This window comes from Macrotis lagotis, chromosome 3 (assembly GCF_037893015.1).
Source record: "Macrotis lagotis isolate mMagLag1 chromosome 3, bilby.v1.9.chrom.fasta, whole genome shotgun sequence".
Lineage (NCBI taxonomy): Eukaryota > Metazoa > Chordata > Mammalia > Peramelemorphia > Peramelidae > Macrotis > Macrotis lagotis.
Genome location: NC_133660.1, coordinates 93,033,405 through 93,053,042, shown reverse-complemented (window position 1 = coordinate 93,053,042; position 19,638 = coordinate 93,033,405). Strand labels below are relative to the sequence as shown.

Below are 19,638 nucleotides of genomic sequence, written 5' to 3'. Positions count from 1 at the left end.
TGTGGGTTCTGTCACTCTAGAATTTAATTAGTGTCATTATTTAACAGTATTTGAAGTGTGGTCTAGGGAAGAGTTTCTGGGAATTCATGCCTTTACTCTGCCATCTTGACACCCCTTCTTCTTTTTCTTTCTTCTACTTTTTTCTTTTCCTTCCCTCATCATTGTGGTCTCTCTCTCCTCTTGGGATGCCATATTCTTACATGTGTGTGCTCTGTCCATAGGAATTGGGGGGCTAGATGTTTTAATTATTGTTTCATTTATAACTTTCATTTTTTTAAAGCAGGGAGGTTTTTGATACTTTGCAGTTTTCAGGCATGATTCCTTTAAATATGATTCAGAAAATATATTTTTTATGATTAGAACCACATACACTTCTTTTGTAAAAAAATACATTTTCTTAAAAAAACGCATTGTTTTTTAAATGGTGCTGTTTGACTTTAAATGGAGCTACTTGACTTTGAACCCAAATCACTCTGGCTTTTATAGAATAGCCAATAGTAACTCCCAGTCTGAATCTCTGAAGCTCATTGTTTAAATTTCTATGTGTAAAAAAATAGCAATTGTTTTCTCTTCTGCTCTGAAGGTCTTCCCTTTTCAAATTAAAATTTTTAATGATAATTGAGCCATCTTTTGTCTCAATTTTTACTTAGGTCTTAGACACTGAATAGAAGATACCTCATATAAACTAAACCCTGGGAAAGACCTTAACTTTGAAAGACCAAGCATTGTGGGGCCATCAATGTCATATGGACTTTTGCCTTGACACCAAACTTTGATGACTCTAGAAGAAAGAGTGAGGCTGACAAATTTGAGTAGCTCTGATTCACTTAAATCCAATTCATGAGCAAGTCAAAACATCAGTCTCATGACATCATTGGTCCACTTTGAAAAGGAAGCTTGAATAACAACCATTATGTTTAACTATCTTTATTCTTTGAAAAACCTTCCCTTGATCTGGCCAGTACCTTTAGCTATTATCCTCTATCTTGCCCCAGCCTTCTCACTGTTGAATTCCTAACTACAGAAATAACTCTCCGCCTCTATTTTGTCATAACCACTAACTCCTCAAGTCATTTCATTCTGACTTCAAACTCCATCATTTTACTATAACTTCTGTAAAAGGTCACTAGCCACTTCTTAATAATAAATTTAATGACTTTTTCTCAGTCCTCATTCACCTTGACCTTTTGGAAGAATTTGACACTCAGAGAGCATTGGATATGTATATTCTTTTCCCTTGACTTCCATGACCAGAAATGATTCAATTCAGCAAGTATATCCCTAACATCTATTATGTCAGACACTATGCTAAATTCTGGTTCTAAAAATGAAAGCAAAATACTACCAACCCTTAAGAAAATTGGGGCAGTAGAAATAAAGGAATAATAGAAATATAGATAAACGAATATAATATATATTCAATGTAAACAATACATAGCTGGAGAAAGTGGAAGGAAGAGCACTTGAAACTGGAAAAATCAGGAAAGTTGGAACTTCAGCTAAGCAGTAGCATGATCTAAAAATATCAAGAGGTGGTGATGTTAATAATTATGAATTATCAGAAGCAAAGGCTGTTAAATCTTGTTAAATGCTTTGTTCCTGAGATATAAATTGACCCCATTGTTTCATTGTTTAATACAAAATTTGTATCCTGTCTCTTCATTTCCACCTCCCCTACCCCCCCCCCAGTCTTCAACTCTCTACCAGGGTCAAGTCACATAAGGGCAGGGGGGTGGGAGGGGAGGGATAGATTTCCTCCTTATCTCACTTTTCCATAAATGCTGGCATGACCAAAATGACATATTGAACTTAGAAGTCACACACCCCTTGGGACAGGAAGGACCAGTACATAGATTGCCTTTGGAAGATACCTGACCCAAGATGTAAAACCACTCCCCAAGGGCTACCCCTTGCCCAGCCTACTACAGAAGAGTATTGAATAGGAAGTGCTGGCCTTTCTGGGCCTTCCTCTTTTTGATTCTATCTTCTGATCCTGCAGTATGTCTCCATCTCTCTCTTTCTTTCCTAGGCCATGTGCTCCTAAGCTAGAACCTGGTGGTTTACCATGGGTCCCCATGCCACGTGGCTGGGGCTCTCTCTGTCTCTCTCTCTCTGTCTGTCTCTGTCTCTGTCTCTGTCTCTCTCTCTCTCTCTCTCTCTCTCTCTCTCCTCTCTCCTCTCTCCTCTCTCATTCTCACTCACCTGCCTCTCATCAAAACTTCACCTAGCCTTTCCTTAAAGTGTTTACTGCTTTTCTAGGAGTTTTAACTACTATCTTTGTAAAAATTTGCTATAATAAAATCCTGAGCAGTTTTAACATCCTAGAGAATGTGCAAGTTCCTTTACTTTTCAGTGGCCCCCAAATTCCTTTACTTATCTGGTGACCCCAAAAGTCCCAGCAGGAACAGTGGGAATGAGGAAAAAGAGTTTTCCAGTATGGAGGACAGCCTATACAAAGATACAAAGTAGGACATGGATTGCTGTCTTTGGACAAGTCTCAGACATCTAGTTTGGCTAGAACATAGAGGGGGGCAATATTTCATCAGTCTAAAAAAGTAGCTTGAACTCAGATTATAAGATCAATTTGATGAACTGACATTTTATCATATAAGCAGAAGGGAGCCAGTAAAAATTTTGAATAAATGAGTAACATTATCAGATCTGTACTTTAAAAATATCCCTCTCTCACAGTCCTGGCAGAGTTTTTTTTTGTTTTGTTTTGTTTTGTTTTGTTTTGTTTGCAAGGCAATGGGGTTAAGTGGCTTGCCCAAGACCATACAGATAGGTAATTATTAAGTGTTTGAGGTCAGGTTGGAACTCAGGTACTCCTGACTCCAAGACCAGTGATCTATCCACTGTGCCACCTAGCTGCCCCCTGGCAGAGTTTTAATAGCAATTACCAATGCTTCTAATATTTCAAAAAATCCCATAAATACTCAAGAGGGCTACTTCAGTCATTTAATTTATCACACCTATAGGTAGAACAACAGCAAAAAGGAACAAACAATGTGTTTCTCTTTATAGGGAACCAGGGAGGAAGGTTACACCAATCCTGCTATGGTTGCCCAGGATGCAATGGTAAGTTTAGTCAAGTAGTCAAAAAGTAAAAATTTCAACCAATTCCTTGGGGATATCTTTCCTTGTATTTTGAGATTGCTCTGATGATTCTTTCTGGCCTCTCATGTTCCAGGTTCTGTGGGAAGCTTGTCAACAAAAGACAGGAGAACATAAAACTATGCTACAAATGATTCTCTGCAACAAGAGCTACCAGCAATTGTGGATGGGTAATTATTAATCATTTTTATTTCTGCCTCCTTATCTAAGTGTGTAATAAAAGACAAGTAGCTAACGGAAAAGACAGGAAAATATGAACTGAAAAGCAGAGAAAGGATAGTCACCACTTAACCCTGAGGCAATAAATCATTTTAATTTATTTGTATGTAGCAAGCCTTATTTTCCAGCTCCAGGAAGTAAGTTGTTTCATGTAAGTGAATATTACAAATAACTGAAACTAAACTCTCTATTCAAAGCTAAACTCAACTTCTAGAACTGTGTATCTAGTTCCTGATACATAGTAGATAATTGAGAAATATTTATTGATTAGATTACTCTGATTGATAAAATACTAAAAAAATTTGATTAAAAGCTTTACCATTTGAAAGTTTAACTATGAAACAACCTATGAACTTTTTTGGCCCCAAATTTTCATGAACTGGTGGGCATTCTTCTGCTGGAGAACCTCATTTTATACAAATCTAGGATGGTGCTCAGAGACAAGTCATATAGACCATCCCCTACCCCATAGGCAATTTCTTCCCAAGGTGTTAAGATACGCCAGAGTTTAGTTTTGTATTTTTTCCTCACCTCCTTCCCTCAAGCATAGTCTTTGAGAAGCCAGATATTACATCACAATATCATAAATACTATCTTCCCAAAAGAATCACAAAGTTGTAAATATATTGAATATTTTTTTTTTAAAAATCATCTTCCAAATTAAAATTTATTCTACCTTGATAGATCGGAAAAGATTGGTTATAGATCTGAAAGCCTTGGCATAATTAACTACACATATTCAATTAGATCATTTACTAGTTAGGAGTTAAGGCCAATACCAAAGTGCTAGTAGCAAAAAGTTAATTTATAATTAAGAAGAATTTAAGACCCAATATTCAAACAAGTTTGTTCTTAAAATGGGAAATGGAGAAAGGCGAAGTACATTGACCTTAATAACCACCACTTTCTACTAAAGTTTAGCCAGTAAAAAAGCATTTACCATTATGAGTAGGGCAAAAGAGCCCAGAAACTGCTTTTACTGAAAAATCCTTGACCTCCTTACTGAATAAAAGCAAATTTGAAGTGAAGGAAGTGCCTGTTTAAAATACAAATATTTACAAAACATTAAGATGGCAGATTAAAATTTGTACTTCATAGAACAGCAAAAAAGAAAAATTCTGCAGAATATTTGAGTCTTAAGAATATTCATACATGAAAACAATAGATCCAATATTAGAAAATAGAATAAGGTCCATATTTTAGCTTATTATCAATAATGAGAAAACTATCACATTGAGAATATAACACATGAATCCCTCTACCTCTACCATATGATATATGACAGGAGAAGCTAGGTGTTGCAATACACAGAGCACTGACCTTGGAGTCAGGAGGATGGGAGTTCAAATCCAGCCTCAGACACTTGACACTCTAGCTATGTGACCTTAGGCAAGTCACTTAACTCTGATTTCCTTGCATCTGGGACCATCTCCAGTCATCCTGATTCATATCTGACCACTGGATCCAGATGGCTTTAAAGGAGAAAGTGAGTCAAATCCAATTCATGGGCTTGTTGTGGCATCATCTCCCTGATATCATGGTCTTCTTCAAGAATGAAGGACAAACAGCATCGTATATAACAAAACAGAAATGACATAAGAAGTTCATTGAGAAGACTGGATGAACCAGATGAAATATGGACAGAGGAAATTTGAATTAAAAGTGACATAATATTGAAAAATCAAGGAATCACTTTACAAATTAATCTCAGGAAGGGGAAGATTTTAAAAGAACTATATTTACCTAGAAGTCTACTTTCTCTTTTAAAAAAATCTTTATGAGAATAATTGATATATATATTTATATAAAGAATATGCTTGATAAAAATGTGAAGGACTCAAATTTTGACATCTTTTACAGTAAAAACTAGAGAATACAAGATGCTGCTTCATTAGATATTTCCTAATAAGAAAATTATTCAGAAAAGTAAAATACCTCATGGATATGTTAGGATTTTCAACAAGGCATATCTCATGGATATTTTAGAGAAAAATAAATTTTATTTTGATAAAAGGATGCTGCTCAATGTTCCTCTGGTTATTATTGCCAAGTTAGACATAAAACTGGAAAACATATAGTACACTCTTCAAATACATTCTCCATTTTTGAACAGAATATCCAACCAAGGTCCAATGGAAAGGAATTCTTCATAGGCTGTGAGGTCCTAGAGATGCTTCCAAGTGTAAACAATGTTGCAGTACTAACATCAAGATCCAAAATATTACAGAGCCTATTTAATGATAAATCATTTAAAAGCAACAGAAAAAGAGAGGAAAAAATCAAATTAGGATGATGACAAATAGTTTGGTAGACAATTATTATATTAGTGAAATATTATACCAGTGCATATTTCTCAAAAGTCACAACAAATAAATAATGAGAAGAATCCAGGAATGAATAGGACAAATAGAGATCTGACAAGATTGTATTTAAAATTATGCTAATCTTTTTCACAATTTCAAGAAACTCCCTAACCTAAGAATTCACTTTTTCATAATTGACTCAAATGTTCTCCCAGTGAAGCTATATGATTCCTAATCTTAGAATACCACAGTCTCCAAAGAATTATATTTGTAGTTGACCCATCTTCCTTATCACTGGAACTGTCCAAAAATGAAAAGGACTATTTCAGTGGTGTTCTTAGTAAAGATTGGAATCACAATGGACTCAATTAGACAGTATCATGCTAATCAGTGTGTTACAAGAATGAGGGATAACAACAGATAGACAGCTCTGCTACTTTCTCTGGTGGTACACACAAAAAGTGAAATTACCTAGAAGTCTCCAGCACAAAAGGAATTCATTATTGAGATCTATGGAGAATACAAGCAAGTACTATGTAGAATAACAAGACATAAAGGATTGATATCAACACTAATGAGGGGAAGATGTATTCATGAGAGTTTGCAACAAAGTTAATATTTTTTAAAAATTGGAGATTCTTTTAGGGGAAATATATATCACCAAAACTTATTCAACCAATATTCATTTTAATATGCTTAGTCTTTGCAAAGTATATATATATATGTATGTATGTATATACATACATACATATATATATGTATGTATGTATATACATACATATATATATAAATTGTAAAACTTTTTGAAGTTTTTCAGGAATTTCAAAATATTTCTGGACAAGACATAGTAGATGCCATTAATGAATGTTATGATGGATACTTTCAGGAACTACTTGTGGCAATAGGTAAGTGAAAAATATTTAGGTATATGTACAACTTTCAAAATTCCCATGAAATAAAGTTTTTTGTTATTTCAATAAAGTGCGGACATATATTTATGGAAGGAAATGCATCTGATTTTCTAAAAGGCCTATAATTTTAAGTAGCACAAACATGTTAACCATTTAAAGAAGTATAATAATTATAGGCTTTCATAATGAGAATTTTTTTTGCCCATTTTGTTCAACCCACATGCTTGAACCTACATACTCATAAAAAAAGAAAAATTATCAATTTTTCTGTCTGCCTTCAAAAAGCAGAACTTGGAACAATGAAAGAAAGATACAGAAACATATTTCTACTCCATATAAATAGAAATTTGCTAATAATTAAGGCTGTCCCATAGTAAATAAACTCCTTCAAGATGTAAAAGATAGAAGAATTCAATCAGAGATGGATGACTAAAATGTGACCAAGATATTATAAAAGGTCTACCTATCCAAGTACAAGTCTGACTGAATATGGAGCACTGAACTTGGAATCATGAGAACTGAGTTCAAATTCTGACCCTACCAATCACTTCTTGGATGATATTAGACAAATTACTTCACCACTATGGACCACAATTTCCCCATTTATAAAGTGAAGGGGTTAGATTAGATAACCTCAAGAGTACCTTCCAGCTCTAACTTTTTAATGCTTAGGATAAATGTCTGCTGAGGTCACAGTCAACTCTGAAATTTTGTGGTTATTTGTAACAATATTTTGTGGTTCTTTGTAATAGGATATACAATATTAGCTTCATGATCTCAAACAATGTACTTAGCTCAATTTTTTGGAAGATAAATACTAACCACTGAAATATCTCTCATTAATAAGTGTGCACACTACCCTATTCAACTTATTTTCTTATTCAAGTAATTAATTCAAGGACAGAAAGATGTTTTCTAAAAATGAGCTCCTCCAGCTAAGCTAAAAGTCTTCTTTCAGCTCCTCTCTTAAAAACTTTTGTCTTTATCCTAGGAAATTCTGTGGAAATAAAAAGGGGGGGGGTCATCAAACCATCCCTAGCAATGTGTCAAATAGCCTACTTAGAAAAAGCAAAATATTCATTACCCTGTCCCAATGAACATAACTACACCATTCAAGAAGCTCAAAAGTAAAGCAATTGCAGGGGTGGCATTTAAAGAAATACAAAATGAACTAATGCATGCTTGAATTACTTTGAGATTTGCCTCATATTTATAGTGGTGAGATCAAGATGTCCAAATAATTTGAAGTATGGTTGAAAGATTATCAAAATGCAATTAGTAGGTATATTGTGGACATACTTCATATTTTTTTGATAATTGAGTCATAAAATGTATTATAGAAATGAATAGATGATATTTTAAATTAAATATACATATATGTAATAAATTAAAATGTACTTTGCTGTGAGTAGAATGGCATAGTTATAGATTGTTAATGGGTCAAAGAGTCCAGGCCCCTCATTTTACATGTTAAAACACTCCAGTTCAATGATCAGTTTCATATAGCTGGATAGATAGCATGAATGATAGAGTAAGAATCCAGGGCTACCAATTCCAAAGGTAATCCTTTTTCTCTATATAATACTTCCAAGAAAACAAGAAAACATTTCTAAATCCAGTTTCAAAGAACCCGAGAATGCCAGAAACCTGACTAGAGTTAGAATAGGAGATGTCCCGGGAGGATAAAATTTATGTTTTTTATATTTGTTGCTTTCACTTTGAGTATTTATATATCAGTCATTGACAAGTAAGATAAATAAGATAAATTGAGACTTGATAGACAATTCAATTGATTGTCTGGACTTAGGAAAGTGAAAATTAAACATTAATATTGCAGATTAAAACTAAAAATGTGTCCTATATTCTTTTTTTGCTGAAAAGACTACTGTTAAACATTTACCAGATATCTCTGAGAAAGGAAGAGTAGAACAAAGATTAAATTTGGTATCAAGAGAGACCTGAATTCAAGATTCAGCTCTAACAGTTGATAGTTATATGATCTTAAGTCATTAAGCCTCATTTCTTCATCTATAAAATGAGGATAATTATGCTTTTAATGACTGCCTTACATAATTGTCCAGAGAAAAGCACTTTGTGAAACATAAAATTCAGTATGAGAAATAATATGGCAAAATGAAGAGATGGCAAATTTTACATGTGGAAAAAAACTTGACTTCAGGTCTTATCCCTACCACATACAAAGGGTATGACCAAGGCAAGTCACTTACACTCTCAGAGCCCCAGTCAGATCTTTAAGAATATAAATTTCAGATGAATAGAAAATTTGAATTATTGGAGGGAATTTTCCATACTGGAAGTTTATCACTCTCATGAACTCATAACTGGGATTGAAGAGGGCGAATGACTAAGAAGTTTTACTCTAGCCATGGAACATAAAGTCAGCACAAATGATCTTAAATATTAAAGTCGTTTTCATTTGTAAGAGAAAAAAATAGAAAATGAGAATAGAAATGTTCATTATGTCGCCATACTTGAAGTACTATGCAGCACATAGTCTTGTTACCAGGTATATCAGCACATTTTCATGGGCACACGCATACAAATATACACATAAACACACAAACATCCATGTACACACACACACACAATTACATTGCAATACCCATAAATCTGTGTAACTTAATGAATATTAAGATTGTTCTAATCTTATGCAGCCTAATATGATAGTTTTATTTTCCCTCTCCCTCCCCCCCCTTGTCCGAAAGGTAATTAAGGCAAAATGGAAAGAGTTTATTGTCCCACAATATTATTGAATTCAACCTTTAGGGGAAAGAATAGCAGAAGCACAATACTTTTTTTTCCCATTTTTCCAAGCATGCAAATATTCGATAGCAATATCACAGCATGGCACAATTCTAGAAATTAAATAAAAGTTAGAAATAATCTAATCCTAGGCTCTCATTTTGTTGTTGAAGAAACAGAGGTCTCAAGAGAGTCTTGGTCATTTGTCTCCTTGCCATTCCTCCTACAAAACATTGCATCTTCAATCTCTGCTTCTACATTATGTATACTCCATATGTAGAATGCTCTTCCTCCCCACATCTACCCCTCTTAGAATTCCTAGCTACTTTCAAGACTAAGTTCATATGGCTCCTAGGTACCTTCCCCTTTCAAATTACCTTCCATTTATTCTATCTATAGCTTTTACACACCAAAAATTTATATGTTGCTTCAAATGAGATATTTGTACAGTAGCTGTTGATGTTTAATAAGTTTTTGTTTCCTCCCCTTCCCCTATTATAATGTAAGCACCTTGAGGATAAATCTTATTTTTGCCTTTGATTATATCCCCAGGGTGTAAACCATGCCTAGCACAGGGAAAATACTTAATAAATATGTGTCAACTGACTGACTCATTTAGCTATTAACATGGCGGAGTTAGAATTTAACTGCAAGTCCTCTGAAAATAAATCCAATTCATCATTATCTGGTCCTTATATTCTAAATTTGCTTACTATCAAAGTCCAATGAACTTTTGCTTCTTGGAGGAATTCAATGAATGGTCAGTTCATCAGTGATCCAGAAGAGGAAAATATCCTGAGAATAATAATAATCGCTGATATTTACATAACCCTTTACACAGATTATCTCATTTAAACCTTATACAAAATTTGTGAGATACATTCTATAAGTATAATGTTTTGGGGGCTAGATTTGTGATTTTATTGGTTTGGGATCTCCAGGATGAGGTAATTCTCTCAAACTATGTGAATTTGCATTCTCTCTGCCACTTGAAATCTCAGAGGATTCACTGGGGCAATAACCCACAAGCATTTGTCAAAAGCATACTTTAATTGAAGACTTCCTGATTCTAAGACTAACTTCCTATTCACTTTGCCAGATGAACTGATTAAGGTGAGACAAGCCCAGAATTGACTGGAATGTGAGGCAGAGATCTGAATATGTACAGAGGCCATTACAGTGTGTATTTTTAAGTTCATTTCTGTTGCAGCGGTGACCCCTTGTGTCTGCTCAGTTTCATTTTGATTTACACAATTCTTGCCTTTCTAGAGCCAAAAGAAAGCCTGCAAAGTTAAATGAGGGTTATTTTAGGAATGAGAAGAGAAAGGGGAATCTTAGTTGTCTTCCAATTCTAACCATTCTATATATGGAACTTTAAGTGCAATTTTTGGAAGAGAAACTCAATGGGGTTATTACCAGTGGGCACTGATTCTCTTAGTTTGACCACCTGTCTAAGCTTCCTTAAAATTTGCAATACAAACATCTTCAAAGAACATCACTCATCTGTACTCTCCAATGATAAGCAGCCTCAATTATCCTTATCCTTCAATCATAAATTGACTGTCCACTCATCAGAAATGTAGATTCAGGTATCTTTTCACAAATCTCAAAGCATTTCCTCTTTTGTGTCCCATAGTTCTCTGTGTCCGGGACAAACCTGCCTATTTTGCTTATAGACTGTACAGTGCAATTCATGTAAGTATTTTCTCTATGTATTTAAATATTTTTCTACATGAACCATGCCTACATTTCTAAAGAACTAACTAGAGATTTTCCTTAATTAAAATAATATTCAGCTGTTATAGATCATCTATGGAATCATCTCAATTTCAAAAGATCATAAAACCCAATCCCCAAAGAACTTCTTGATCCTATAAAAATGTCAAATTTGATTAAAAAAATCTTTCTCATGTTTTACATCTGTTTACAATATCAGATTGCACAGGTAGTATTTTCTGAGGATTATATTCCCCCCACAGATATTTTAAAGCTAAATTACAGCCTTAGGTCTACAGCTACTTCCTCGATTTTGATGATCCACATCTACAAATCAAAGTTAAAATGAAGGAATGTTGCTAGTGTTCAGTCATATCTAACTTTATGTGACTCCATGGACATGTCCATTTGATTTTCTGCTAACACTTCTGGAGGTGGTTTGCCATTTCCTTCTCCAGTGTGTCCCCATTTTACAGATGAGGAACAAGGAAATAGGGGTTAAGTGACTTGTCCAGGGTCATAAAGCTAAATGTTTGAGGTCTGCTGGTTTGAGCTCAGATCTTCCTTTCCATCTGATACTATCCACTTTATCCTTTATCAGCATTATCCACTGTATCACCTAGCTGTCCCATAAAAGAATATACTACATTGAAAATTGATAAGGAATACGTAGTCATCAACCAATGCAGTCTTGGGTGTTCACTAACATATTCACTTCAAAGTAATATTGCTCTTCTGGATATCTTCAAAATACTGAACATAATGAGAATTCTCTTGATAAATGTGAAGCTTACTTCATTTCTGAAATAAGTTTTCCTCTCCTTTCTACATAATCACATGCTAATTTACTCTCATCTTAATGAAATTAATAGCTAGCATTTATGTAGCACTTTCAAGTTTACAATGTGCTTTATAAATATGATCTCATTTTATCTTTATAAAAAATCTTGGATGGGGCACCTAGGTGGTAAAGTGGATAGAGCACTGGCCCTGAAATCAGGAGTTCAAATTTGACTTCATACACTTAATAATGCCTTACTGTGTAACCTTGGGTATGTCACTTAACCCCATTGCCTTAAATAAATAAAATTTTTAAAAAGTCTAGGATATAAGTGTAATTATTATCCCCATTTTACAGATGAGGAAATTGAGATAAAAACAGCTTAAGTCATCCATCCAAGATCACATATCTAATAAGCTAGGATCAATTTGAACTAAGCTCTTTCTGACTTCAGATTCAATGCTCTACTAAATGACCTAATTAGCTGACTGCTATAGCAAAGCCTCAGAAAACGTTATTGCTTTTCTAAAGTTATCAAATTAAATTCAAAATTTTTGAAATTGTTGAATTAGATGGGATTATATTGCTCATGGTTTAAATAGTATCTGATCAGTGAAACAGTAAAACAAGGCTTTTTAATGACAATAAAGCTTTTAAATGCAAGTGGAAATGCTGCACTCCATTCTATTTTTTATTGTTACAGTACAGGTGTCACAGACTCAAGAACAAGAAAAATATGAAAACCAAATCTATTAGTGTTCTCAAAAGATTAAACCTTTCATTGAAATGGAAGTCATTTTTCACAAACCATCAGCTCTTCCTAAGTAATTATTACACTTTTAGCATGCCCATCTATCTTGAGAATCATTTTTTTAATGCTAACATAATGAACATTATTTCTGTACAGAACACATTGTCAGATAATAGCATCCAACTTGGAATTAGAAGATCTGGTTTCAAATTGCCTATAACATTAAGCAAGTAGTTTAACCTGTCTGAACTTTAGGCTCCTCACTTGTCAAATTAGAAAAATAATACTCCTACCTAATAGTAAAGGAGGTTCAATGGATAAGAGAATCAAGAAGACCTCAGTTCAAATCCAGCATCAGACACTACTTACTAGCTGCATGATCCTGGGCAAGTCACTTAATTTCTGTATACCTCAGTTTCTTCATCTGAGAGAATGATAGTATTTCCTCCCAGATTAAAAGAGATTAAAAGAAGAAAATGTCCATGTGATGATACAGTAAAAGCATTTTAAAAGACTAAAAAGGTACATAAAAGTTATTATATTGCCACAAAACAGATACTTCCTCTCACCTAAAGAACTGAAATAGTTCCATATTTGTGCTTTAATTAGAATAATGAGAATAAAAGACAATATAGCAAAGTAATAATAATAATATTTAGCATTTATATAGCATTTTAAAATTTACAAACCACCTGATAAAAATTATCTTGTTTTATCTTGACAACAACCCTATGAGCTAAGTACCATCATCATCATTTCCTTTTTAAAGATGAGCAAACTAAAACAGAATGACATTAAATGAATTTTCATTCTAAGTACCAAACTAGCCAGGTACTTGTAGATAGACAACTAACCAGAAAGACCTGGATCAAATTTTATCTTTGACAAATATTAGCTGTGTGATCCTGAATTCATTACCACAATAATAATAATAACTCAAATTTATGATACTCCTTAAGATTTGCAAATTAATTTAAATATGTAAAACACACTTTTCCCACCATTCCCTCTGTCATAGTACATATTCCAATCCCTAATCTTAAATATAAGACAATGTACCATTAGGGACCTTACTCAAGGTAATACAGCTAATAATCGTAAGGATTTGAACAAGATTCTTCACTCTAATTCTGGTGCTTTTTCCCCCAATAATTCACTGTCTTTAGACAGTAGCTCAGAAGATCAGAGTTCAAATCCAGCCTCAGATCTTTCTGAATCTAGGAAAGACATTTAACCATTGTCTGCCTCAGTTTCCTCATCTATAATATGAGATAATAGACCTTCCAAGATTTGAGGATCAAATGAATTAATATTTAAAAGGTATTCAGCCCAGTAATAAAAGGTCCCAGTGCCTTCCCAAAGCAAAGTCTATTTGTTCTGAATTTAGAGATTATCAGGAGATGATACTTGGTTAGTGAATAATATGTCCATTCTCTTGATCCATTCACAGAACAAGCTATTGCAGCTAAATAAAACTTCATTTGTTGATGGGGATGGGAAGATCATCATGGCATTTTCCCTAACTCCATCCATACCTCTTTGGGGAGTTAAATTGAGTGTAATTTTGCATGGTGGGCCAGAAAGTAGTGTGTATGCTTCAAAAACTGTGAATGTTTGTGAGTCTGGATGAATAATGTGCTGAGATTGAATGAAATAGTTGATAGAACACTGACATTGGAGTCATAGATTCAGGTCACATGAATTACACTAGCTGTAGGACTATGAGCAAATCACCTAGTCCCCCAACTTCATACTGCAAGTTACAAGCAAGGCTGGAATCTGCACTGGGGAAGGGAGTCTCCTCAATAAGAATGTCATATATTATTGAAATCTCAAGACCTGATGAGAGATAAAAAACAGAGATACACAAGGAGACAGTCAGAGAGAAACAGAGAGAGATAGAAAGACAGAGTGAGAGACAAAGAGACAAAGAAAGAAAGACAGAAAGAAAAACAGAGAAAATAGAGATGGAGAAGGTAAGAGAAAGGAGAAAGAAAAAGACAGAAAAAGAGAAAGGAGAAAATCAGACATTCAAAGAAGAAGATACAGAGACTGAGAGAGAGAGAGAGAGACAGAGAGAGACAGAGAGACAGAGAGACAGAGACAGACAGAGACAGAAACAGAGAGACAGAGAAGAGGAGAGAGGAAGAGAGAAAAACAAGTAAGACAGTGTGAGTGGAAAGAGGAGAGGAGTGAGGAAAAAGTGAGAGAAACAAACATAGAGGAGAAAAAAAGGAAAGAGAAGAAAAGAAGGAAGAGGAAAATGGGGGGGGGGGTAGAAGAGTAGAGTTTTCAGTGAGTCTGGATGAAGAAAGAAAATTTTATACCAGTATTTTGACCTGAGATAGAATAAATGCCTAACTTGAATAGCTCTGCTCAGTTGAATTAAATTTTTTTAAGATTATGGTTATTTTGCATTTTTTCCATTTCTAATCCTGCATCTCCTGCATCTAGCACAAGGTCTGGCATATTATATAACTGGTTAATAAATAAAGTGCTTTTTTCACTAAGTAGAAAAACAAAAACATTTTTGAAATGACACATATTGCTATGGGATTAAATAAAATATACCAGAAAATTTCAACAATGACTTGAGACTCTAAATGGGAAAAGTTTAGAAAATGGAATCTCCTTCATTTTCCTAAAACACACACAATTGATTAATAAGAATATCACTAGAATTTACGGATCCCCAAAATGAGATTAGCCACTTAGACCACTAGATGTCAGCAATGCCTTTTTTAAATTACAGTTAGGAACCATGCTATTCTGACCTTTTTATTCCATATAAGGAAAGGGATAGAGACTGGAATTGAAATTTCATGGCTCTTCTGTCAATGCAAGTTGACACCTTACCTGCAATGTTTATAAAAATTGCCTAGAATATGCGGAGTGCGGTAGTGGGAGTTAGTGGGGTTGGAGGAGGTGGGGTGGAGCATTTTAAAGGTATCATAAGATCCTAATCAACCTGGAAGTTGTCTTCTTCCTGACTCCAAGACCTGCTCTCAGTTGTTCATGAAAGCACCCTATCATTTCTGTCTTGGACATTAATTGTACTTAGGTTGGCTTTGCCTGAAATCTCTACCCATTAGATTCACTACCCTTTGCAATATCACCTAGGAGTTTTCAAGTTAATCCCTGTTGCACAGAGATTTGCTAATTTAGTCTGGTAGAAAATCTTTCCTTCCACTGTACCTCTAATTCTTTCTTTCTTTCTTTCTCAGAATATCTTTATTTTATTTCTCTTCTTTCTTCAGACATTATTTCAAAACAAAAATCCCCTCCATCACCAAGTAGGATTTCCAAGGTCTGGTTTTTTAACAAGATAATTTTTTTCATTCAAGTTCATTGGGGGAAAAAGTACAAAACAAAATCTGATGCTTTCCCATTTTCTCCTTTTCTTTTAGGAATTTGGTTTCCACAACAAAACCATTATCAGGATTTTAATTGCCCGAAGTGAAATAGACCTAATGAATATAAGAAAAAGATACAAAGAAAGATATGGAAGATCTCTGTTTCATGATATCAAAGTAAGTCTCTTGCCTTTTTACTGGACTTTGTGGTTTGGTCAAATTTCTGATGGGCTAAAACCTATATAATAAGATATCACAAATTAAATATGTTTCAATTGGAATTCATTATGTTTCCTTATAAAACTTGTCCAAATTTCCCAACTCAGTTACTACCTCCTCTTTGAACTCTTTTCTAAGGAGAAGAAAACCTAGTACAGGGTAACAATAATACATTTGTTGTCCCAAGACCCAAATTCAAATCCCAGCTCTCACCTCTGTGAATATAAGCAAGTTACTTAACCTTCCTCAATCTCATTTTCTACCCCTGTAAAAAGATGTGATTTATTTATCTGTACTTCAAAGTCCTTCCAGTTTTTAAGCTATATGTCCCATGTTTTTTGTTTCTCCTTTAATCCTAAAATTATCTTTTATTTATCTTTGTAGAAACTATATTCTCTCTATAGTAGATTGTAAATTCCCCAAGGTCAGGGAATTTTGTTTTGTTTTCACATTTTCAATCCTAGCAAAGTATCTTATGCACAGTGGGCATTCAATAAATATGTGTTTAATTGAATTATTAGACTATTTTATGTTTGAATTAACATACAAAAAAATTCCATCCTGTCTGAACTGTTGTAAAATGAGATTATTTTCTTAGCAATCTTATCTTCTGCTAAAAAAAAATACTGTACCCACACATGTGTGCGCTTTTTCCTACATGAGCCTACCTTATGTTCTCAGTACAGGACCTTCTCTCTCTAGTCTCTGTACCTTTGTATATACACCCCTAGAATATTTTTTTTTCTCACTTCAGGCTTAGGAACCAAGCCTCAGACCAAATGTACTAAATCTTTGCTAAATCCCCTAATTGTTATTCCCTCTTCAGACTTCCTGTAATTGATTAATTTATTGTGATTGTACATGCAAACATATATATGTATATACATAAATTATATATATGTATAAATTTCTCTATACATATGTTGTTCTTTTCTCACTTACTTAGAATGCAAACTTCTTTAAGTTAATAGTTTTGCTTTGTCTTGGTAAACTCAGAAATTAGTCTGGTGGGAACTTAATAAATACTTATTAAATTGAACTGAATATCAGCTATTATGTTGACTTTCCTGCTAGGAATTAAATATTCTGACATATTCCTTAGTTAGTGAAACCAGTTCTGAGTCATTCAGTGTATTCAAAAACCTATTAGCCATGCATTAATACCTGTATACAGCTAATATTGCTGTGCATTTAGAAGTAGTTGGTTAAGATGGCATTAGCTTAAGAGAGAAAATACTAATATAACCACTTTATAATGAAACATTTTCATAATTATATTTATGAATGCACCTGGGGGGAGTAGGGGAAGGATCTTAATTGTGTTCAGAACTACTTTTCCGGCCCAACTAAAGTACATGATAAATAGCAAACATTGTACAGAGAGCTGTGGGTTTGGGAAGTGAGAAAAGATAGTTTCTTGCTCCAATCAACAAGAGTTATCACTTAATTTAAGTATTTATAAAATCATTAAATTCATGATTTCATGATTTTACTATATATATATAATATATATATATATACATATACATATATATCTTTATAATAATTTTCTTTGGGGCTATTTTACACATTTATACATTGAAGATTTTTATAGAAAACTTCAGTATACTGAAACCTCTCCTGATCTTATCTTTGAAAAATAAAGAAATAATGCTTTTTGGAATATTGCCACATTTTTCTCCCATAAACATTCTATTTTTTGTTTCAGAATTTTGCCTCAGGACATTATGAAAAAGCTTTACTTGCCATCTGTGCTGGTGATGTTGAAGACTATTAAGAGAAAAAGATGAATTTGGGGGACTACATCCCTTTCATTGAAGGAGATCTCTAAATGCTTATATTTCTTCACCATTGTAAGGTGTAAATTATTCCTGAAATGTAGCTGGAAAAATTACATGGTCCTACCTTAAATTGCCTTTATTTCTTTTTTTGAGTTGAACAGAAAATATGTATTTGTCAAGGTACATATTTATTTCATTAAAGGAGTCTTTTCTAAATATGGTACTTTACTAAATTAGGAATCATGTAACAATAAAAAATTATAAGATTTAAATGCATTTATTTAAACTTATTTTATGCACACTAAATTAGTGACCAGGAAGGATGTTTGGAATAAAACCAAAATGGGGTTTCAGGACTACATCAGGGAGTATGGTCCTATATCTTTACCCTCTAACGTTTTTATACAGGAAAAATCTTTTTATATAGGAAAAACCTTTAATATCCAAAGGGAACTTAAATGGGAAAAGAAGTTTAAAAAACTACCTTAAGTTCAAAGATGTATGGACTATCTGATTGACTATTCATGTTCTCTATCAGATATATACACACATATATGTATATACATAAAACAATATACATGTAACAATCATATACATGCACACATTCACAGTTATGTGTGTGAATTGTGTGTGACCATGTGTGTCTACATGCATGCAACATATATGCATGTATAATTAGATTTGAGGGATTTATTGTAGTATGATTGCCTAAGTCACTGCTTATAAACCTTGTTTCACAAAACATAGAATGACAACCTATATCTCTGGGCTAGGATCGACTCCCTGAAACCACATATTTTTCCTTATGTAACCACTAGGAGGAAGTATCTATCAAGACTGACTGCATAGATGAGCCGTAAGACCTCCCAATCTCTGGAATCTAGCTTTTTGTTTTCAGAAACATGCCTTTCTCTTTGCACATGATAACATCAAGAAAGCATTGGAATAGATGTTCTCTGTGGGAAATATGGATATAAACTCCTTTTCATACCATGATTTTTTTCCACTCTAAACTTTGTTGTTTTAACTTCAAGGACAGTAGTTTCATAACAATATTTCATAATGATCAAAATGATTCTCATTACATTGTTGAATACTACATCTCTTCACCTTGAGGTACAATTTCATAAATTTCTGGGATTGAAAAATTCATCAAAAAATTTATTTAGATTGATACTCAAATAATGAGAGAGAGAGACAGAGAGATTTGTTTATGTTTGTATGTATTTATGAATACATGTATGTAGCAACAGATGAGTGTGTAATCTAATACATATATACTTGAGTATTAAAAGAACTCAAAAGAGATGTAATGTAATATATAATAACATAGAGAAATGTCAGAAAATAAATTATATTTATTTTTAAAATGAATTACAATAAATAAATCAACAAGTTCAATCTACATATAAATATTTCATTTAAACAGCAAAGATTAGCCATTAATTATATAAATAATAGTATAGAGTAATGCCCAGGATTTTATACTATGTAATACAAGTTGCTTTAGCTTAGAAATTGTTATATAATTTAAAACATGTACAAAAAAAGACATTTTTATGAAAGACAAAATTTTTTCTCATCTGTTTTGATTTTATTCCTTTAATTTCATTATTATTGCCATAGAACTAGTCCTTGAAGTTGCTTAGATGCTTCTTTTCTCACTGTAGGTGGGAATTATATATGGATGTTACTTATTTGTTACAATCTACCAGTAAGAACTTAAA

General features: G+C 33.4%; 1 protein-coding gene across 1 annotated transcript in view; it reads left to right on the top strand.

Annotated features, from left to right (window-relative positions):
* The window catches only part of ANXA10 (annexin A10), an 81,852-nt gene extending 63,945 nt beyond the window's left edge, over nt 1–17,907 (top strand). Inside the window, exons 7-12 of the mRNA XM_074231563.1 lie at nt 3,025–3,078; nt 3,191–3,284; nt 6,446–6,541; nt 10,947–11,005; nt 15,966–16,088; nt 17,839–17,907. Of these exons, the coding sequence (XP_074087664.1) occupies nt 3,025–3,078; nt 3,191–3,284; nt 6,446–6,541; nt 10,947–11,005; nt 15,966–16,088; nt 17,839–17,907 (495 nt within the window). The remainder of the gene's footprint in view (nt 1–3,024; nt 3,079–3,190; nt 3,285–6,445; nt 6,542–10,946; nt 11,006–15,965; nt 16,089–17,838) is intronic.
* The last annotated feature ends 1,731 nt before the right edge of the window (nt 17,908–19,638 follow it).